General features: G+C 40.6%; 1 protein-coding gene and 1 pseudogene across 11 annotated transcripts in view; one reads left to right on the forward strand and one right to left on the reverse strand.

Moving 5' to 3' along the window:
- Positions 1-2,993: 2,993 nt before the first annotated feature.
- The window catches only part of SLC20A2 (solute carrier family 20 member 2), a 117,996-nt gene continuing 96,775 nt past the window's right edge, over positions 2,994-24,214 (reverse strand). For all 11 annotated transcript variants that reach the window (XM_077152608.1, XM_077152614.1, XM_077152613.1 and 8 more), the window contains 4 exons: positions 23,270-23,861; positions 18,877-19,062; positions 17,494-17,578; positions 2,994-4,575 (listed from right to left, as the gene is read on the reverse strand). In XM_077152608.1, coding sequence (XP_077008723.1) covers positions 4,411-4,575; positions 17,494-17,578; positions 18,877-19,062; positions 23,270-23,861 — 1,028 coding nt within the window. In that variant the 3' untranslated portion in view covers positions 2,994-4,410. The remainder of the gene's footprint in view (positions 4,576-17,493; positions 17,579-18,876; positions 19,063-23,269; positions 23,862-24,214) is intronic.
- LOC143677079 (rRNA-processing protein FCF1 homolog pseudogene) lies at positions 3,006-6,043 on the forward strand (annotated as a pseudogene).

The raw sequence follows: 24,214 nt of genomic DNA on the forward strand, positions 1-24,214 counted from the left end.
TAGATCCTCTTCAAAACTAGGAATATCAATATGCCTATTGTTTTTCTTAACATTAAATTTAGGAGGAAATTGAAAATTTTCTTTATCAAAAGTAGAGAAATGAGAGGCTTCAAGTACCATTTTATAGAGAGGGGTCGTGCCTCAATCAGGTTAGCAGAGTGAGAAGCTTCAGGGCACCATCTACCCACAGAAGATTTGAACAACCAGAAAGAACAGCAGAAACATTTCTCAAAAACAGTAAAAGGACTGCAGTAGCAAGGTGAGTACTGAAACAAGAAAAAGGCCACATAAAACAGGCAAGCTCTCCTCACCTCCTACCTGGTTCCTCACTGGTTTGGGGTAGAGCCAGCCCATGCTACCAGAGTAATCCTCATGCACGTAGTCTGGCTGAATCTGTCAGGTGGTGTCTCAGGGATTCACTATCCCAGAACTTGTCTGATGTGTAGAAGGCAGCGAACTGAGCTTTCCTACAGAATGTTGTAGGAGAAAAGTGGCTGTCCTGTGGCAAGGGGTTGCTGGCTGTAGGACATACAGTGCAGTGATTAGGACCCTAAGGAAACTGTTTCCTAGGGAAGAGGGGACATTTTGAACCATCTAATGGGGGAATTCCTAGGGCCCTACGCACAGCCCCAAGAATACATGTGTAGAAAGGATCAGGGTGGCCCCCATACTTCGGCTTGGAACTATTCTCTAAACCCACCATATGGATATGCTCTAAAGGAGAGCACTTGTACAAGTCAATTGGCAAAGAATGGGAAAATTGCACATTTTTTTACCTTTTTTTTTTATTAGCTCCAGCCATTCAAGGAAAGTCCTGTTATAAATAGCAGAATATATATACTAGCAGAATATAAGCTTAAGGAACAGATACTGGAGAATCTAAATTCCAGCAACAACTCTGTGATTCCCAGTCCATGCACTTCCCAAAAAAACAAACAAGCAAAACAAAAACCAAAAATTCAACAAATGGTGCTGCAATAACAGGATGCTCACATGGAAAAATAATGAAATGTAACCCCGCCACAGAGCATACATACAAAAAAAAAAAAACAACAAAAAACTAATTCCAGTGACAACTCACTAAAATATCAAAATGTCCAGGTTTCAACCAAAGGTTACAAAACACACAAAAAAACAAAAACCAGGAAGTGATGTCCCAGGCAAAGGAGATTAAATCATTAGAAATTATCAACGAGGAGGACCAGATCTGGGGCATTCCAGACAAGACTTTAAAAAAATGGTCCAACATATGCTCAAGGAGCTAAAGGAAAACATGAACAAAGAACTAAATTGGGACTAGAATAGATGAACCCAAAGAGAGTATCAATAGGGAGGTGGAAATTATGAAAAAGAATCAAACAGAGTCAAAGATTACTGTAACACAAATAAAAAATTCTCTAGAGGGCTTCAGCAGCAGATTGGAGCTGGCAGAAGAATCAGATAACTTGAAGATAAGACAACTGAAACCAATCAATTTGAGGAGCAGCGAGAAAAATGTGAAGAAAAGTGAACAGAGCCTGAGGAACTCGTGGGACACCATCACATGTACCAATATGCACACTGTTGAGATTCTCTCAAGAAAAAAGGTGCAGAGAATATTCAAAAGAATAATGGCTGAAAACTTCCCAAATTTAATGAAAGACATGAATATACACATCTAGGATGCTAGTGAACCAAACAGGATAAGTCCATGTGGATCAATACTACAACACAAAATCAAACTGTAAGAAATGTACATGGAAGTATTATGTGTATGAGGATTATGATGTGTGCAATCTGCTCTTGATGTTCCGTAAATAAACAGAATGATACAGCACATATGACAAAATGTTAAAATTGGTGGATCTGGGGCGGGGGAGATAGGGGTTATATTAGGGTTCTCTAGAGAAACAGAATCAACAGGAAACACTGGCAAATATAAAATTTACAAAAGTGTCTCGTGACCACGGGAATGCAGAGTCCAAAATCTGCAGGGCAGGCTGTGAAGCCAATGATTCCGATGGAGGGTCCGGACAAACTCCACAAGAGAGGCTCACCAGCCAAGACGGGAAGAGCCTTCTCTTCTGAATCCTCCTTAAAAGGCTTCCAGTGATCAGATTAAGCATCACTCATTGCGGAAGATACTCCCCTTTGGCTGATTACAAATGGAATCAGCTGTGGATGTAGCTGACATGATCATGATTTAATTCTATGAAATGTCCTCATCACAACAGACAGGCCAGCCCTTGCCCAACCAGACAAACAGGTATCACCACTTAGTCAAGTTGACACATGAACCTGACCATGACAGGGGTGTATGTTGGAGTTCTCTGTATGGGGTCTGTATTATTTTTGCAAATGTCCTTTGAGTTGGAAATTATTTCAAAATAAAAAATTTTTAAAAAATCAAACAAATTTCTTTGTGGAGATGAAGAGGTTTTTGCACCTGACCTGTTTTCCTCATTTGTATTACTTTCTTGGCTCCTGAAGGAATTGGTGGATTGAGGAGTTCCTTCTGCAGCTTCAAGTAGATTCTTTCTTTAGCTTGGCAAGAAGAAAGACAGGATCTGCATTTTCCTGTTAGGTCCTCAGTCTCAAACATCTGAACACACTTCCCCAAAGGACATCCATCACTTTGGCTCTTATGGTGTCTGGCTAACTTGAGTGTGAAGTAGGAATGGCCTTGCACAGAAGAATGATTCTGTCTTTAACCAGAAACCCCATAGTGACAAACCCTATAGGGTCAAACAATTCCCAAAAGAGCAGTGTATATGTGTATGTTTAATAGTCAGGATTTCAGAGTGCTGAGTGTGTGGCTCAAGAAGATTCTTTACTTTTCTTGATCATGTGTGTTTTCTGCAGCTAACATGTAATAATGGTAAATTGGAAGAAAAAAAGCATTTGAAAATTAGAAGTGGCCAAATTTTTTATTCTTTGTGGAATAACTTTTATTCTTTGTGGAAACAAAGGAAAACATTATATAGATAACTTATGAAAAGACTTCAGAGGCAAAGTTTTGAGGGGTATTTTTATTATAAATTTAATATGGTTGATTAATGAAAAATCACAATGAAGTACCGATAAAATGTTTGTCAATATAAAAATTTTAGCAGCATTTCCATAGTTTCAGGCTCTAACATTAGTCATACTGTCTTCCTCCCACTATCAAAAAAGAGAATCCAATGGGACTACAGTAGAGCATCAAGATATTCAGTTTAGTAAAGGCCTCAAAGAAATCCTCAAATCCAGTGTATTTTCTAATATTTCAAATCACCCCTCCCACCCCGAATTTCTAGAGTGTCAAAGAAGGTAAAAAGCCTCATTCAATTGCTTCAATATTTGAGACAAGAATTCTGTTCTTCCAGCTGCAGGGGAGAGTAAAGGATAAAAATCTAAATTGGACTTGACATGTAGTGCTTACTCCTACATCCTTATACAGTTTCTACACTGATGACAGAATGAACGTCCATGGTTGACCAATATCTGGTAGGTGGCAGTGGTAGTGGTGATGGTGCTGGTGGGCCAGAGATACAAAGTATGATGTGTACGTGATGGCCAACCCGTGCCTCAATCAGACATATTTCCCGAGGGTGGGGGGGTCTTCCAACATGGCTGGTGTCATCTAGGTTAATGGTAGTGATTAATGAGAAGAGGAAACAAATGATGTGAAAATGTAATACTGGCAAACTATTCCCCTGCTTCTTTGGTACTTTCTAAAATTCTCTGATCAAAAAAGTGTAAAGGAAGCACACCATTAAAAAATTACTGTTTTAAGTATTTACAAAAGCAATTATGATACATTACATGATAACCAATACACAGTATATGAACAAATTCTTCAATGAAAGCACTTGTGAACTCCTGTTCCAGTATTATTTAATAGCACACTGATCTACATACACTGTCCCAAATTGGTATCATACATCATGGTTTTCACTTATTTTACAGTATATTAAATGGTTCGGGGGGGGGAACATTTGGAAAAAAAATCATTTCCAATTTACATTTTTCTTTTAAAAGGGTCTTAAAAATTGCCACTCAAATTATTATGTACAAAGACTTATTGAATATTTAATTCTAGGCAATTATTTCCACTCCTGTTTTGAATATGTTTGAAACAATGCTACCTATTCTGTGTACAATATATATTTAATATATAATAACTGCACCACGTTATATCACCACGATACCAGCTTAATACACATTATTATGTACAGTAGTTAAGTTAGCTCTGGAAGATGAATGTCTGCAGCCTGGGTGGACCATGTCCGATGGAACCATCAGCAAGGGACATGGAGCCACAACCAGGAGACGCCTCGAGCCTGGTCAGGTGTGTACGTGCCTGTGACTGTGCCTATACCTGCCACATGCCCCCACGTGCCACAATGCTATGCTGTCCCTTCACTTGGTTACTGGATGGAAGAAGACAGATCACACATACGGAAGGACCCCATACATGAGAAGAGCCATGATAGCAGCACTGAATAATCCAGCCACGGGGACAGTCACAAACCAGGCCACGAAGATGTTCCGGAAGAGGCGCCAGTCAACTGCCTTCTGGGAACGGATCCAGCCCACAGCCACCACCGAGCCCACCTGGAACATTTTAAAGTAAAAATAAAGGCTCACATATTTAAAGATGAGACAGAATCTACATTCAACGAATGTGAACTGGCTAACCTCAGGAATAATTACATTGATAAATTACCAATTCTTTTCTCCCAAATTTGCTGAAAGCTTCTAAAATACAGATTCTTTGTACAATTATTTTAAGATATTGTATCAGCATACAGTTCTGATGCACTTTTCCCACCTGCATTCTCATCTGAGTGGCACTTAAGCCAATGAAATGCTTTCTATACTCTCTGTACCTTATGAACTAACCTATGAACACCTTTGTTTTAAATATTCCCTATATATGGGATATTGCTTACTACAATATGTGATCCTGCTTTGATTACACGATGAAATGGTGGTAATATTCTTTTCTTAGAAGAGCAGAATCATAAAATGTTAGAGCTGGAGAAGACCTTTGAGAACATCTAATCCAATTCACTAATTTTACCAGAATAGTGTATTTGGATGTAATAGTGTAACAGAATTTAAGGGTGTGAAAAGAGATTGTAAATCAGTGGCAGATTGAGAACTAGAACTCAGGCTTCTTCATTTTAGACTTGTTTTCTCCACCGTATCAAAGTGCCTTGCAGTCCTTGTACTTTAGGTAATTACAAAAATAAAATGGATATAAATAAATATTGGCTCTAAACTGTCAAGTCTCACAAAGTGACAGTCATAGTGGAAATCAAAATGTTAAAAGTGATTCAAGGGTGATTCCGGAAATAAGAACGAGAGTGCAGCGTGAACATGAGGAAGCAAAAGAAAACAAGGATGTATGTGACCATGAAGCAAATGCTTAGTCTCAGAGATCAGAGGCTTAAAGAAAAGGACAGATTAAAACCTAAAAAGAAAGAAAAGAAAGATCCCAGCGTACTCAAGGAAAGAGAAGTGCCCCAATACCCCTCCTGCTTATTCTTCCAATATAACACACTGCTGGGTCCACCTTACCACAGTCTGATCAATACCAACTTGATCAACGTTTCCAGTAAAGCCAGACTGGATTTAGTGCAGTCAGTGATGGACTGTTTGTATGCCAAGTGTATCCCTTGTGTAACTGACTGTATAATGGCTAAAACTGAGAAACTGGGACAAGAGTGTGGCTCTAAGGATCGCCAAGTATCCAAGATTTGAACAGCTACCATGCATACACAAAGGAACCTATGCAGATGACTGCTTAACACAAAGAGTAACTCAGCACAAGTGTTATACTGTGGCCACGGCTGACCGAGACCTTAAGCGAAGAATCCGAAAGATTCCCAGAGTTCCAATTATGTACATTTCTAACCACAGGTACAACACTGAACGGATGTCAGATGATTATGGAGCCCCTAGATTCTAGTCCTTACAAGACAAAGTTTCTCTGCCTTCCTTCAGCTGAATTTCTGTTACTAGTTCATTAAACATACTGTTATGAGCCAACTGAGTGTTATTAAATGCACTTACTCTTTGATGCTGTTTTAAAAATATTTTATATCACTTAAAAATTTGTTGCATTTTTAAAATAAATCAGATGCTTGAATGATTGTTCAGAGTGTTTGATGGTCTTTGTTTTATGTTCATTTATTCAACAAATATTTATTAAGTCCATACGAAGTGCTTAATAAGATATGGTCCTGCCCTCAAGACTCAATATTATGGGGAGGAGTAACACATAAATAAATAAATACAGTAAAATAGTGAGCTAGGGTAAAAGTATGGAGGGGTAGGATATGGATACATAAACATGGAAACAATGACTTCTTTCTACTTGGTTGTGATGGGAGGGAAGAAAGACCAGAGATGGTGGTGTTTTGACTCAATATTTAATGAGTCAGTGGGTTATTTTGGAGTTCTCTGTGTGGGGCTGGTATTATTTTTGTAACTGTCCTATAACTTTGAAAATATTTCTAAATAAATTTTTTTAAATAAAAATAAAAGTGATTCTAGTATTTTTCTAAACACTTGCAGTTCATCTTGTGATAATTTAAAATTTATAAAGGAAAGAAGATACTTTAAGTGTCCTAGAAAATGAGAATCATAAGAAAATATGCCCATAACATCTCACGCCTCACCCTGGGGTGTAAATTTAACAAGCTACCCCTTGGTCACATGTGAGGTGGATTTTGAAGTTCTCCACAAAATATGCATTAATCTCCAAATACTTCAAGTTAACTATGTGCTCTTCCTTTCTAGAAACATAATTTTTTAAGCATAAAAGTAATGTAATATTACAGAAAGTTTATGTAATAGGAGGGGTGGACCCATTACCCAGGACCTGCTATCCATCATATTTATGTTATTCCTTTCTAGTATTTTTAATAAGTATGCATTATTTGTAAAAATAGGGTACACTACTATTTTCTCTTTTTAAAAATTAACATAAGTATCTTCCCATAGTGCTAAACAGTCTTTATGAGTATCATATAAAATGGTACAATCTTTAGGAGGATATATACCTTAATTTACTTAGCCATATCCAATTTGCTTCCAACTTTTCCCTATTATAAATAGTTCTATAACTAATATATGCATTCATATAGTTTGTATTTAGGCTTTTAAAAAATATTTCCTGAAATGGATTATTAAAGGAGAGCTTTTAAAAAATATCTTGAAATAATTTCAAACTTAAGAAATAAGTTGCAAGAATAATAGAGAACTCCCATATACATTTTACTCAATCTCACCAACTTTCTAACATTTGTCACAATCTATGAAGAGACACTTCAAGACAATGCAAATATACTGCTCCTCATCAAATCTACCCTCAATCCAGTCTTTGTGATCATTACCAACTCCCTTCTCATTGAGGACGAGCCCTACCCTCTCCCAAAACTGGACATTTTTAGGCTCTAAATTAATACTGTCAAGTAGCTTTATAAACAGTTGTAAATGTACAGTGTCATCCACACTCTGTGAATTTCAGTACACCATAATGATCATATAAATTGTTCTTTTTTTTTTTTTACTAATTAATCAACAAAAAGATGTGTCATTGTTGCTTTAACTAACATATCTTTACTACTAAGGCTAAATTTTTGTTTTTATTTTTACCCAGTTTTGCTCCCTCTGATTTTCACATCATAAAGCCTTCTTCAGTTATTTTGCCCATTCACATACTGGAATTTAAATGGGTCCTTATAAATTTATGTGCATCTTTATTAACTATATTAACTGTCTGTGTTATCTAATACAAATATTTCTTGTTGATCTAGTGCTTTGCTTTGTTTCACTTTCAGGTTTCTAGTTTCATGTAAAAAATTTGCCATACATTTCTTTTGTGATTCATCCTTAGCTTGAATATTTGACAAATATTTAATTCTACTTTATTCTAAATTTTCTATGGTTTTGGTTTTTAAAATATTAAAACTATTGTGCTGGTTTGAAACTGTTATATATGCCAGAAAAGCCATGTTCTTTCAATCCTAATTCAATATTGTAGGGTGGAACTTTTTATTGTTTCCATGGAGATGTGACCTACCCAGTTGCGGGTGGGACCTTTTGATTAGGTGGTTTCCGTGGTCATGTGTCTCCATCTATTCAAGGTTGATCTTAATCCACCTACTGGAGTCCCGTTAGAGGGAACTTTTGGAAAAAGCTTCAGTGCTGACAGAGATGTTTGGAGATGCAGAAAGAAAATACCCCTGGGGAAGCCATTTGAAATGAGAAGCCAGTAGAGAAACCTAGCAGATGACTCCTTATGCCTTCCTAGCTGACAAAGAAACCCCAAGTGTAGTCAGCCCCTTTTTGAGTCAAGGTATCTTTCACTGGATGCCTTACTTTGGACATTTTTATGGTCTTAGAACTATAATTTTTTTTATGGTCTTAGAACTTAATAAATTCCTGCTCTAAAAGCCAACCCATTTCAGCTATATTGTATTTCCGGTAGCATTAACAAACTAAAACAGCCATCCAGATGTTTGTATATTTTGAAAGTTGTGGGTCTAATTTTGCTTTTTGAGTTGATAGTCAGCTATGCAACATTATCTATTGATTAAATTTTCCATTCCTCAAAATGCATGCTCACATACAACAGGCTGCCTCTCCTGGCTCTCTAGTCTGTTCTTGTACCAGGATCCACTTTGAACTCTCGCTTCTCACAACATACTTTACATCTGGTAAGCCTGGTCCTCTTTATCATTTTTTTTTTAGATTATTTTATATTCTTGATAATTTATTCAACCCAAATAACTTTATTCTCAGTTTGCAAAGTTCCAAGAAAAATGCTGTTGGGTTTGTATTTGGGGAGAACTGATATCCTTACAAAAGATAGTTATCCCATCAAGAACATGGTATGTCTCGTAATATATGCAGGTTTTCTTTTATACCTTAGAGCAAAGACATGTACTTTTTCATATTAGGATTATTCTGAAGTTCCTTTTATTTTTGCTGCGATTACGAAGGTTTTTTCCTTCCCTATTATATTTTCTGACTGGCTGTTACTGCAAACAAATAAGCTCTAGATTTTTGTATTTTTATCTTGAATTTGGTCATTTTTATTGAACTCAAGTAGTTTTTTAGAAATACTGGATTTTACCAAATGTTTTTTTTTACCATTGTGCTGGTTTGAAAGCCATGTTTCAATCCTGATCCATTTGTGAAGGCAGCCTTTTCTTTTACTCCCTATTCAGTACTGTATGTTGGAAACCTGATTAGGTTATGTGCACAGAGATGTAACTCACCCAATTGTGGGTATTAACATTTATTTAGAGGGAGACGCAGCTCCACGTATTCCAGGTAGGTCTTGATTAATTTACTGGAATCCTTTAAATGAGGAAATATTTTGGAGATAGTTCCTTTTTAGAAAGACAAAAGAGCCACAAAGCAGAGAACCCACGCAGCCAGAGACCTTTGGAGATGAAGAAGGTACGTCCCCAGGGCAGCTTCATGAAGCAAGAGGCCTGGAGAGGAAGCTAGCAGACATTGCCAGGTTAGCCATGTGCCTGTCCAGTTGAGAGAACCTGAACTTCATTGGCCTTTCTTGAGTGAAGGCCTCTTCTTGGTGCCTTAATTTGGGCATTTTTATAGACTTGCTTTAATTGGGACTTTTTCATGGCCTTAGAACTATAAACTAGCAACTTAATAAATTCCCCCTTTTAAAAGCAGTTCCATTTCTGGTGTATCACATTCTGGGAGCTAGCAAACTAAAACAGGCATGTAACTCAACAGATGACCATATGGCTTTTTTCTTAATTTTTTTAAGGAGACTGATATGGCATATTATACTGAAGAAGCTAATATACCCTTCTTGGGACTCATTCAACACATATATTTGAGCACCTATGATGGGCCAAGCCCTAGTGGCAGGTGATAAACCCAGCCCTGTACTCAGAGCCTAATTTAGGTTATCTAGAAAATCAACTTGGTCCTGCTGAATGATTCTTTTATAATATTGCTGATGTTATTTATTTGCATCTTACTTAAGAGGATATATCAATATTCACATATGAAGCTTTTATAGCTTGTGATATTTTAAATTTGGTTTTGCTATTAGGGTTATTCAGTATATGTTTTATAGAACAAATTGGAGAGTTCCCTGGTTTTTATGTTCTCCTATATTTTGGAAGTTAATTTAATGTGAGAGTTATCTGGGTTTTTTTTTATGAAAAGATTGACCTACTAAGAACAGGAGTCAGCAGTACCCATCTCCTTTTTGCTTTTTTTAGGTGAGAATTGTTTTGAAGAACTTCTTTAATTTCTTCTATTGCTCTGTTCAGGTTTTCTACTTTTCTCCACTTCTTGTGTCAAAATTTGTCAAGTATAATTTTGCAGAAAATAATTCATTTCACAGAGGTTTTCAAATCCTTAGCATTCAGCTATCTGGGTTCTTTCCTAATTAAAAAAAAAATCTTTAAAATTTACTGTCATGTCTTTCTAACTTCTAACTTTATTCTGCCCCTTCTTTTTTCCTTGATGTGCTGTTATTATTTTATCAGCAACTCCTTTCCTCTCCCCTTTTACCTTCACTATTTAGTTTTTCAAAATTGATTTTTCTTTTATATTTATTATATATCCTTCTTCCTGTTTCTCAGAATTTTTTATTGTTGTGCACTTTTTATAAAGTCCAAATTAAGATACTTGGTTTTTAATTTTCATATTGATTCATTATAACATTTAGAGATAATTTTGTCTGATATTACTTTGACTTCCATAGGTCAAAGTGTACATCCACAAACACACAACTGGTTTTTATTATTTTCCAAGAAAGCTATCAATGTGTTTTTAATAACTCCCTAACTTAATTGTTAATTAAAATAACACTAAGAAATGACTAAGGACATACTTTTTTATTTTAACATATAATCAATTTCTAGTTTAATTTCATTATGATTAGAGACCGATTAGTACAACTTCTGTTTTTAAAGTTCAGTAGAGACTCATATCATGGCCTTCTGAATTTATGATTAACTCTTATAAATGTTTCATGATACTTAAAGTCAGCAGAGTACAAAATTTGGTGTGTGTATATATATACATATATATTATACATATATATATATTTTTTTTTTGCATGGGCAGGCACTGGGAATAGAACCCGGGTCTCCAGCATGACAGAATGAGAACTCTGCCACTGAGCCACCTGGCCCGCCTGGTATATATTTCTTAATTATACTGCTCTAAATATATTGTTCAAATCCTTTATATTCCCAAGTGCTTTTTTCTACTTTATTTGCCAAAGGTCTAAACATTTATTTCCGAGGTCCAACAGATTTATGAATTAACTGTTTTATTGTCTGGACCTTTAAGGAACCGAGAATTATGTCTTCACTAGCGATTATGTCTTTTTTTTTCTCTCTCTCTTTTGCATGGGCAAGCATCAGAAATCGAACCTGGGTCTCCTCCGGCATGGCAGGCAAGAACTATGCCTGCTGAGCCACCGTGGCCCACCCAACGATTATGTCTTTTGTTGACATAAAATGATCTTTCCTGAGAACTTCCTTTTTAACAAGTTGAGTGAGTTTCCATTAAGACCATCTTCCAGCACTAATAGCAATAGATTTATTGGGAGGTAGGGTATCAGGACTGTAAGAATTATAAAATTAAATTAGAAAATTATGGGCTTAAATTTTTTAATCATTAGTGTTTCCTATGTAATTTATTCCAAATTCAGAGGCTAGTTGGATAATCATTTATGTCATCAAAAGAGATCAACAATGCAGGTAAATTTACAAAAGATAATAGTCCCAAGTCACCCCAATATGCAATTAAAACATCTGGATTACATCTCACTGAATTTCTATTCAAGAGCTCATAAACAAGTGTTTGTATTCAGTAGCGGTCACTGTGTTTTACATGTGAGGGCTAAAGACCAAAGTTGATTAAATATCACAGTTAACAAATTACTCAAATACACATCTGTGGGCACTTTTATTTTCAAGGCTAGTTTCTATTTTTTAACTAAGACCTTTGACCTTATCAGAGGTATTATCCTAGGAAAAGAGCTAATGAACTGAATCCTCTGATATCAAATACAAAAAAAAAAGAATAAAACTGAAGCAGTTATAGAATACAAACTTATAATCAAAACAGATTCTCGTTATCCATGCTTTCTGAAATTAAATGTGATGACTTTTCTAACTATTCTTTTCCAAAATATATATTCAAGCTATTATTTATAACACTTAACATAATAGGAGTTTTATAAATGTCTTAAATAGGGTACAGCAAGATTTAAACTATGCACTTAGCCATATGTGCTTAGTGACAAAAGGAAGCATGAATAAATGAAATCCACCCAGATAAATTCAAAAGCTTATTTTAAACAATAGTTTCCTTCTTTTTCCCTGCTATGTTTCCAACTTTTGCCCATCTTCTAAGGGAGATGCTTTCAGCAAAGAACTTAACAGAAAGTAGACAGGAGAGGAAGCAGAGAGCTGGAAACATAAGGTAAGTATTCCCAAAAAACTGAGGCGATTCCGTTGTGATTTTACATGGACATCGATGCCCTTTGAATGTTTCCAGATTCACAGCTTCATTCCTATTACCATCTCACATCTCTCATATTTCATCCCACATATGCCATTCTGGGACACTGCATGGAGAAGAAACAAGTGCGACAAGGTGAAGGGTAACTGAGCTCTTAGCGCTTCTATTATTTGACTTTGATGAGTCATTTGCTCTCCTATGACACTTCAGGTGGTTGAGAGCCAGGCCTCTGTCCCTTTCCTATCACAGAGACAAGCTTTGGGCTTTGTCCAGAAGGTCATTATCAATGGTACTGATTGAAATAACCGGAATCCAAGCTGAGCTCTGTCTCAAATACACTTCACAGATGACACTGTTGTCCCATGTAAGGAGGCATTGTTCTCAAGTACCAACGAGCTATCTTAATACTACTTATCACCAGATTTGTAAAACTTGTTGTTTGTGTAGATCTTTTTTAGAATAATAACATGTCATTATTCACTATGATCCTATATAAATCCCTCTGTAATCCTCCCCCTTTATTATAGTATAAATACAGGTATTGGAGGAATGACATTTGAAGATAGAAGAGTTTAATTCTTTTTATATGCAATTTATACTTCTCATTTATTTCTATAGGTTATATTCTGTAGTTCTGTGTTATTAGCACAATTAGTTTCATTGGTTATAACTCTTTATACTTAATACAGATTAGATTGCTAATACAGACAGGTGAGTGTGCTGGTTTGAAAGGATGTATGTCTCCTAGAAAAGCTAAGTTTTAATCTAAATCCCATTTCATAAAGGCAGAATAATCTCTATTCAGTACTGTATGTTTGAAACTGTAATCAGATCATCTCCCTGGAGATGTGATTTTATCAAGAGTGGTTATTAAACTGGATCAGGTGACAACATGTCTCCACCTATTTGGGTGGGTCTTAATAAGTTTCTGAAGTCCTATAAAAGAGGAAACATTTTGGAGAATGAAGGAGATTCGGAGAGAGCAGAGAATGCTGTAGCACCACAAAGCAGAGTCCACAAGCCAGTGACCTTTCGAGATGAAGAAGGAAAATGCCTCCCGGGGAGCTTCATGAAATCGGAAGGCAGGAGAAGAAGCTAGCAGATGATGCTGTGTCTGCCATGTGCCCTTCCAGATGACAGAGGAACCCTGATTGTGTTCACCAGGTGACTTTCCAGATGAGAGAGAAACTGTGACTGTGTTTGCCAATGTGCCTTTTCACTTGAGAGAGAAACCCTGCACTTCATCGGCCTTCTTGAACCAAGTATCTTTTCCTGGATGCCTTTGATTGGACATTTCTATAGACTTGTTGTAATTGGGACATTTTCTCAGTCTTAGAACTGTAAACTAGCAACTTACTAAATTCCCCTTTTTAAAAGCCATTCTGTTTCTGGTATATTGCATTCTGGCAGCTAGCAAACTAGAACAGATATTGGTACCAGGAGTGGGGTGCTACTGCAGTTTGCAAATACCAGTGTTGGAACGGCTTTTTAAATGGATAAGGGGAACATACTGGAAGAGCTGTGAGAAGCTTGATAGAGAAGGCCTAGAATGCTTTGAAGAGACTGTTGACAGAAATGTGGACTCTAAAGACACTTCTGATAAAGCCTTAGACAGAAATGAGGCGTGTGCTATTATAGACTGGAAGGAAGACAAGCCTTGTTTTAAAATGGCAGATAATCTGGCAAAATTGACTAATGGCTTTAGGTGGAAGGCAGATTTTAAAAGCCATGAACTTGGATATTTAGCAAAAGAGATCTCCAAATTAAATGTTGAAAGTGCAGCCTGGTTTCTCTTCACAGCTTATAGTGAAATGCGACAGGAGAGAGATAAGCTGAAAACTGAACTCTTGGACACAAAGAAACCAGAAACTGAAGTTTTGGAAAATTCTGAGCCTCCAGAAAGGGAGACCCCCCAGAGAAAAGGGCCCCACATGAGGATTTAACCAAATGTGGAACCAGCTGGCCATTTCAGAGAAAGCCAGGCTTGGACATGAAGTTATCCAGGAAGGATCTGTGGAAACTCCTTATGTCTGATGGGCATGATCCAAGGCTATTGCATAGAAAGCTAACGAGAGTGCTGTGGGATCTGTATAAAGAGAACCACTGCCAGTTGGGACTGAGAGGGACAGAGAAGGGACACACTGGAGGAAAAATAACTTCAGAGGAAAAACCATTGAGGCTGGGGCCAGGAGTCATGAAGCCTCGGGGCAGGAGAGCAAACCCACCCAAGCCTGTGGAAGGGTGAGTTTGCCCCAAAGGCAGAGGATGGGCCTTCCACCTCGTTGCAGTGGAAGAGTCATGCCGCCTCAGGCCTTGGAGAGGGTGAAGCACATTCCTTGGGGTTTGGGGAGAGCCTGGCTGCCACCACATGAAGGGGTTGAGTGTGTGCCCCAAAGATGGCAGAGAGCCCAGGTACAACCCCAATGCTTGGAGAGGGCGGAGCCGAGAAAAAGGTGGTCTCCCCAGTGTCCCCCAAGGTTGTATTTGGAGAGAGGCAGGCCTCTGTGTAGGCCTTTGGAAAGGGTGGGACTGCTGCTTTTTAAGGCCCTGGAGATGAATGGCTCCCAGACTTTGAGATCTAATGGACTTTGCCTTGCAGGTTTTCAAAACTGTATTGACCCCTGTGTTCCTTCCTCCCTATGGAAATGTGTACATGTATCCTATGACTGTTTCTCCTTTGTATGTTGGCAGCAAATAACTTGTTATGAGTTTTCCAAGGTCCAAAGCCTGAGGATAATTTTGCCTTAGAACAGACCATGCCTGTAACTAACTTTGATAGGAGTTCGTACATTTCTAACTTTGTATTTCATGTATACTGCTACTGAAATGTTTTAAGGTTCTCTGATATTGCTATGGAATGAATGTATTTTGTATATGGGGAAAACAGTGAGTAACAATAACCAAGAAAAACCAAATAAATGTGCTGTTTATCCAAGAGTTCTTTCAAGTGATGCGAAAGAGTTTGCCTTTACTAGGCTTGCTTATGTGGAGGGTTAATCATTAAAAAGACTAACATTGACTTAAAAGCCGCCCACAAGACAATTTATGCCTGCAGGAAAGAGAAAAGCCTCGTTCTTTGGGGAGGAATATATTTAACAACATGCTCTCTGCTCTCACACATCCTAGTGCACTGAATTGATGTCAAGTTGGGGGAAGACAGTCACTTTTCACTATAGTTTGTATTGTTTGAAATCTTACAGTGCATATGTGCTTCTTTCATAATTTTTAAACAAATGAAATTTAAAAAATAATTGATGAATTGTAGGCATGCACCTCTTTCCTGCTTCCCTCCTGTATACTTGAAAGGCAGGACAGCTCAGTGTTCAAGAATGGTGCTCTGGGCCACACTGCCTCGCTGGCACCTTGTTCCCTCCCGTGGACAGGTAACCTAACCTTTCTATGGCTCGGTTCCCTCATCTAGAAAACTGAGGTAACATCAATACCTACCTCAACAGGCTCTCGGGAGGACAAAATGAGTTAATATTCAGGGTGCACCAAAAACAAGTTCCCAGCAGAGAGTGCCTGCCCCACACACCTCAGTGTGGCTGCTCAAGGGAGTGTTGTGGGGTGCACGACAGCCGGAGGGGAAGGCTTCAGTCCTGGTTTTAGCACATTAACTGCACGGCCTTGGGAAAGTGACCTACTTCCAGAGGCCTCAGTCTTCTCACCCATAGTTGGGAATAACAGCACCGATTTCACAGGCTGCAGTAGGCATTAAACGATGTGTTATGCGTGCCTAATGCACTAGGCCCAATACCTGGCACTCTGGATATACTCAGTACATGGTAGTGATTTTTATAATGATGCTTTGTGGAAATTGAGGTTTTCCTATATATTGCAGCAAAAAGGGAAATAACAAAAAGCAAAAAACTTTCCAATAAGCTGATTTTTCATGTCATAGTTCTGTAAATGCTACCTGACCTTAATATGAAAGCACCAAACCAGCATTTAAGTGGGTATTTGTTATAAATTTTTCGGTTGGAGTCTTAAAATCTTGGGTACATGGAGATGACTTTGTCTATCTTGGTTGCGGCTGATCCCCTGGTGCCTAGGATGATGTTCAACACACAGCAGATACTGAGTTTTTCTTGAATAATACAAATGAATGAACTGAGGAAAAGGCTGGAGGATATGTGTGTTTTGTTGAGGCTGGCAAGATTTTTATATAGTTGACCTGCTGAAAATATTTTAGAATTATCTCCAAATACGGAGCAGACTTGGATCAGACCTGAGTTTTAGTCCTCGCTCAGCCCTGGGTGACTCTGGGTAACTACCTGAAACTCACCCCATTTCCTCATCTTTATTCTTCATGGTCTCTTACAGCTCCAACATTCCACCACTATGACAAGGAATTCCCCCCTGCACAGCTCTGAGTTTTGAATCCTGTGGCATTGATCAATAGTAGAATTACCCCTCATTTGGAATTTACTTTAAGGTAATATACTTTGAACATCACATAAGGAAAAAAAAACCCAAAACAACCGTTTCTTACAATTCCATTGAGATGATTTCTGTTTATCTCTATTTCCATTGTCAACTCCCTGTCCCTTGCAATGGTTGGAACTGAGTGGCAAGCCCCCATTTGAGACTACGAATATGGTTAGCGCACACATGACTTCAGTGCAAAATCCACTGTGGAAACAACGAGAGAGAAACAGGACAAATGGAAAGTGTGAAGCACATGTTCAAGGAGGGAAAGCTCTTGCCATGCATGCACTGAAAAAGCAAAGTCCAAACAACAGAAGGTGTCAAGAGTGTTGAGTAAGAAAGAAGGTCTGTGGATCCAGTTTGAGAGGGACAGCGTGGGAAAAGCAGACACCCACTCCCAATGAGGCTCCAGCAGACCTGCCAAACGCTGCAGTGAATTTTTTCACCAGCAACCACAAACTGTACACAAAGCCAGCTTTTCTCAGATCTGCTTGGTGACCCTGGCCTGATCCTGGCAGCCCGATGGCCCGCTGCCTTGCTGGGCCTGGTCCGCTGGCAGAGGCCTACCTTGCAGTGTGTGGTGCTGACGGGAAGCCCGATGTTGGAGGCAATCACCACCGTGAATGCTGAGGCCAGTTCAATAGTGAAGCCACTGTGGGAGGGAGCACGAGGAGACACGTCAGAGGCTCTTTGTATTGGCCCTCGAGGACACCCCGTGGGTGCCAAGGCCCCACCAGAATATTCTTTGGGCTGACTGTTGACTGCTGACTGGGCCAGAACAGCAGTAAAAGAGCAAGAAACTGCTACATAATGGTGACAATTCACACTAAGACTCTGCATTATACTGTTTACAGCCCCAAATAAACTTGCTTTTCCGATGTTTTTCAAAAACCACACATTGTAGCAACTGGGTCAGAAACTTCTGCTGTGTAAAAAATGGAGAAATTAAATGGTAAGTTAATAATTTCTAAAGTAGTATGAGAAAAAGTATGCACTCACTTTAAAAATGAGTACTTCTCACAAAAAAAGCGTATTTTTCCCACATTACTAATGTTTCTTCAAGTCAATCTTCTTAAAGAATCTTTTATCAAACGAATTGCAAAGGGGAAAACAAAATTGGAAAGGAAAAGGAACTCTCCACAAGGACAAAGAAAGGAAAAATTTCTTATAATAGGCAGTTCCAAGTTTTAGTTGTACTTTGAAAGTTCTCTTGTAAGTTTGTCATTTAACCCCGATGTATCTAAAGAGTAGCAGTAACCAACTATAAAATAGGATGGCCATATATAAAAACATCTGGTAGAAAGCCTCCAGAGCCCCACCCCAGGGTGGCAGGGCACACCTCCCCGTGTGGCTGAGCAAGAGGAAAGATACACAAGGTGACTCCAAAAGGGCGTAGAGGGGACCCGCATGTGAAGTCAGGTGGGGCCGGTGGTGGCTTCCCTGGCCAGGTGGAGCTGATGTGTCTAGAGAAGTTTTGAGAAAGGCAGACCCCAGGCCCCAGGCTGTGGTGGCATTGCCACCCCTCGCTGCTTGCTCTCTGGCCTCCCACTGAGAAAGACCAACAGTGGGTGTGCATTGGGGGTGGGGGCGGGACTGTAGGACAGGGTTCTTTTTCAAGTGTTTCTCTTTCTCTGTTTCACCTTCTCCCCATCTTCCTATCTCATTCTCTCTCCTCCCTCATCTCTGCCCATTGTGGACCGTGGAGGCCACAGAAACATGGGAGGGAGGGCAACAGTAGGTGGCGTTGGGACTGGGCATGTGGACGGTGAAGGCAGAAGAGGCATTCTCTCCCTCTGTCCCTCTTCTCATGGCCGCCGCAACTGCAGACGGCTGTGCTCAGGGGAGCAGGGAAAGGAGAGCCACAGAGGGCTGTGCAGACATAAGGACCTAGAGTCCGCTGCGGGCCCCGAAGGATAAACCCTGCCAACCTCACCTACAGCCTTTGCTTACCTGGAGGGTGTGATGGGAGTGAGGTCTTTCCCCATGGTCTGGATCACTCTTCTCCCCCACACCCAGAGACCTGTGCAAATTCCAACTCCTCCATAAAATAGCAGCCAGACAGGAGTTACTGCTTCTTGCATTACTCCACCTTGTTCATAAATAAGCCACAGAGCCACCAGGGGGCCAATAGCATTACTGCAAAAAAGAAAACAAAGAGTATTAATTATGCACACAAATGGCACTTTACCCAATATACAGTGACATCTCAGTCTTGACAACAGTCCATCTTACTGTACTTGTGGCTTGCCTATACAAATCTGGTGGTGAGAAAAATGATTTATTAATTTTTTAAAAAGTACTGGAACAAATCAGGAGAAATGGATGCTACAGAAAACGAAATAACCTTTCTTTTTTCCCTCAACTTTCTCTTCCCTTTTGCATGCCATTGTTTACTACTGGTCCTAACAGCAGCTATGTTTTGGACAGATCAGGACACTTATTTTGGAATTACGAACATTACTGCTAATCACTAATTCTACTGACTCCCCCGCAGTCCAGTTATTATCACCCTCATGGTGGGGCAGCTTGTGGGAGGCTGGCGCGGGGCCTGGGTGTGGGGCTGGCTCACACCCTCTCCAAAGGTTGGCCACGCAAGGTAGGGACACATGGGTTCTTATCAGGCACTGCAGCCCCGGGTCTCTCTAGACCTGGCAGCCCAGCCTGCTTCTCCCAAGCCGGGTGATCATGGCCAAGTAACTTCCAACTTTCTTTCCTTGAGGGATACCACCCATAACTCAAAGAGGTGTTTTAAGGAGGATTAATAACACACTTAATAACCATTCGTTGAATGAAAGTAGAAGCCCCCTCTTCACTCTCAGATTATTTCTAGAATCGTGCTTTTACAGGCCACACCCTGCTCAACAGCCCCAATGTCAGGCCCGAATTGGAAGCCAGTGCTCTAAACTCTGGGCACCCACAGGAGTGCACGCTTAGAATCTTCCTTTGGCCTTGAAGTACTATCTTTGATTGGCTGGTACTCTTTCAGGTATGTGCTTTTCTCATCTCCATAACTGGAGTTTAAACTCCTAAACTCCTAAAGGGACCCAATTCATAACACTCTGTCACGACCAGGTCATCAGGAAAGAATTCTTTAGGAGGCAGAGGAGAAAGATGGTGTGGGAGAATTCAGAGCAGGACAGAATATGGTGCCCCAGATAAAGTACCATGGAAACACTCAGATGACAGTGAGCAATGAAGAAGATGGTTTGGACTCTTGTGGTAAGACTAATTTTTTTTTTTGTATGCTGTATGGCGGATTCACATTTCATTCTTTTTCCATGTGAGTACCCCGTTATTGCAGCACCATTTGTTGAATTTTTGTTTGTTTGTTTTTTGGGGGGGAAGTGTGTAGACTGGGAAATTGAACCTGGGTCTCCCACATGGCAGGAGAGAATTCTACCACTGAACTATCCTTGCAACCCCAAGATTTCTTTTAAAAAGAACAGAAATGTGGCTACAGGGGTAGACAAGTGTCTGGAAACCCAATGCTGTAAAATGGGGAATCACATAGCTTGACAGTGAAAAGTCAACAAGATGTTTTCCGATTTAGAAAGAAACATTAGCCCTGTGTGATCATTACAATACAAGTACAGACACATAAAGAATGCTATCATGTACAGAGCACTTTATACAAAGTATCTCACTCCTCCGGAAACCATGAGGCTGGTACTAGGTGCAGCCTTATTTCACAGGTGGGAAGCTGAGGCTTAGGAAAACAGTAACTTGCCTAAGGCCAAGTAGCTCCTAAGAAGAAAGTGAAGACTCACACTAGGGGCTCCTGGCCCTCTGGAGGCTGCCGTGCTTTGTGCAGGCAGGCCCGGGCCCCAAGCTGGGGCGGGGAGCTGGAGCAGAGAGGCTGTGCCCCTCACGCGCTCTGACTCCCTCTTCTGAGCTGGAGAAAAGAAAGCTCACATTATTACCCTGGAACTACTGAATGCTACATAAGGTAGCTACAAAGTCTGCATTTCTGCAGCAGGAGTGAGGGTGGAAGGTGGGAGCTGGGGCAGTGAGGTGGGGCTATCTCCAGAGCCCACAGGTGGGGGCAGGCGTAGTTTAGCCTTTCTCACTAGGGTGAGAGGAAACTGCATCCCCAGCCTGGCATCCCACCTGTCCATCTCATCCAGGAAGCCCAGCTTGACCTTGTCTCGTTCCAGTCTGGAAAGACTCCCAGGAGCTGTCCCTGAATTAACAACCCTCCCCTCCTGGGAGCTCTGCACACCCCTCCTGAACGCCTCCAGCTAGAACCTGTGCCCGCAGCTGTGCCAGCTGGCTGGCAGCACCTCCGCCGCCTGCACCCTGCCCTGAGAGCAGGCCTGTGCTTGATCGGCCAGCCGCCTGCTACCTCCGGGACAGCCACAACCACAAGGCCTCGCACGTGCTGGGCACCGCGTGCTGGGTTCTTTATACATGTTTACTCTTAATTCTTACAGCAATTCTGTTTTCCCTATTTTATAGATGAGGAAACTAAGGCAGGAGTGAGTCAATATATAACATTTCTTCTGTATCTCTCTATTTGATTAACTCCTGCTAAGCCTCCAAGACCCTATTCCAATGTAACCTCTTCCTTAAAGCTTTTCTTAGTTTCCCCAGACAGAGCTGGTCACCCCATGCTGTCCTCTCACAGTGCTCAGTTCCCTCCTCCATTACAGCACAGTATGCTTTAATTTCCTGGTCACACGTCTGCTCCCCCTTTGACTAGGAACAAACTGAGAATATAGACTGTGATATATTCATCTTTCTAACTACAGACCTCACACACTAGTGGGCATATGGTAGGTGCTCAACTGCATGTTCACCGACGAATTGAAAGAGTGGAAAGCTGCTACATCACCAGTCTAGCCATTTAATACTTTGTTCAGCTTTGAAGACATCTTTTTTGTAACAAATTAGAATTTTTTTTTAATGTCTTAGGACAACTGACTGGCTTGACAGACCTCATTCTTACTGTTTCCTTCCCTGGCCCCACACCCCTCAGAGTTCAAGGGCCCAGGGCTCAGTTCCGGGCACAGCCCTTCTCTTCTCTCTTCCAGCTCCACTCACTCCCCAGGGATACAGATCCAGGCTCACCCCCAGGGCGTGAAGGGCTTCCACATTCACACCCCAGCCTGGACCTCGCCCTGAACTCCTGGCGCACTCGGCCAGCTACCAACTCAACCTTGTCAGTCAGAGGCCTGAGCTTCTAAATTCCACCGTGAATCTGCTCCTTTCACACTGTCCTTTCTATAAATGGCACCTCTGTACTTAGATTTGCTTAAGCCAAAATGGTCGGACTCAGCCTGATTGTTCTCTTTCTCTCACACCCCATACTCCAATCTGTCACTAAATTCTACTGTCTCTACCTTCAAAATATACCCAGGATCTACCTGTGCTGCCACCTCCCTGGTCCAAAGTACCACCGCCTCTCCCCTGGATTGCTGCAATGCCCTTCCAATGGTTCTCCCTGCTCAGACCCTTGTTTCCCTTTAGTCTCTCCACAGTGTTCCTGTTAAGCGTAGGTTGTATTGACTCCCCCCTCTCAGAGTAAACAATTCCTTTCTTTGTCTCCATGGCCTATTCATTCTAGGTCTGTCCCGGGCCTCTGTGACTTGCTGGTCTTACTGTCTACACTACCTGCCCTCTGCGGCCTTCCCGCGGTTCTAGGATACACCAGGCACGCTCCTGCCAGAGGCCTTTACTATGGCCATTTCCTCTCCCAGGAATGCTTTTCCCCCAGCCCCTTCTGATCTCTCGGTGCATGCCACAGCCACAGGTCCAGGTACAGAGGAGATGGCAGATCTGAGACCATCCAGGAGGAAGCGAACATGGCATTGTAATAAATGAAACAGACTCTTCTGTGGTTTTGAATTATTAAATCCACTTCCATTTCTGTTGGAAGCATTTCTTTCCTTGCTGATATAGATCCAAGCCTAAGTCTGTTTTCTTATTACTCTCTGCTTGGTGCACTTCATGGGGGAAAAACTTGAATGAGAAAAAAATTAAACACAGCTTTAATTCCTTTACGTGCCACTTAGTGCCTTTTAAGATCGAATCCTCCTTCATGTCCCACGTGGTGAGCCCTTCCCTGAGCCACCTAACTTAAAATACAATTCCCCAAACGCCCCAACTCTCGTTCCATTTTATTTTCCCCTTTAGCACTTCTCACAATCCAACACGCTATGCATGCTACTTATGCGTTTGTCTATCATCTCTCCTTGGCCCCCTCCCTGACTCCCACTGAGAATGAAAACTCCTTATGGCAGGAATTCTGGCCTGTTCCATTCACTGCTATATTTCAGCGCCCCACATGGTGCTGGTACATGGTGGACCCTCGGTACATACTTGCTGAATGAGTGAATGTGTTTACCTCACGTCATTGCCACCATGAGCAAAGGATCCAAAACACGCAGTCAGGACCTGCAGGAAATGAAACAGGAGGTGGACCTCAGCTGTGTCTTTCTCCTCCTTTTCTTCTTCCACGGTATCTTCCCGAGGCTGGTCAGGCTCCATCAGCTCAGAAGCCAGCTTCATTTCCACACCTCCCTCTTCTGCCTCGATCTCGGCCTCTGCCACTGCATTGCAATAGCTTGAGTAGCTGTCATAGCGAAGTCTCTTTTTAGAATAGGACACAGTGTCACCCACCAGCTTTTCACTATCCTCTGGTGCAGAAGACGAATCAGTGGCTTTAAAAGTAGAGTGCACTGGCATGCCACAAATAGCCGCTGTGTAGCAGGTATAACTGTTATTTCGTCGCAGCAACCTATAGTTGTTTTCCTGGGCAGGCTTCTCCTCGGGTCCCCTGTCTATGTGAATCTTGTGCAGCAAATCTTTGTAGAGCCCTGAGTCTTTGTGCACAGTATGGTACACATGGCCATCACTCCTTGTGTGGCCATCAAAGCCAAACGTGCCATTGGAGATGGGGGACTTGGCAGAGCCGTGAGTCATGGAAAGTGCCCTTCCTGTAAAGGGTTCAAACAAAACTTTATTTTCTAGCTCTGAAAAGTTGGATTATAAAAGGTGATTTTAATTTTTTTCTATAAACTTTTATTTCTTAAATTGACCATAAAGACATGGAATATAGTTTTAAAAAAACAATCCTGGAAACATACAATAAAATGTTGTTGTTGTTTTTAACATAACCTTTTGTTTTGTTTGGCATGGGCAGGCACTGGGAATCGAACTCAGTTCTCCACCATGGCAGGCAAGAACTCTGCCTGTGGAGCCACCGTGGCCTACACTTAAAATGGTATTTTTTAAAGGTTGTTATTTAAATTCTATTAGAAAATATCTTCCAGAAATTACTATGACACTT

This window comes from Tamandua tetradactyla, chromosome 3 (assembly GCF_023851605.1).
Source record: "Tamandua tetradactyla isolate mTamTet1 chromosome 3, mTamTet1.pri, whole genome shotgun sequence".
Classification (NCBI taxonomy): Eukaryota; Metazoa; Chordata; class Mammalia; order Pilosa; family Myrmecophagidae; genus Tamandua; species Tamandua tetradactyla.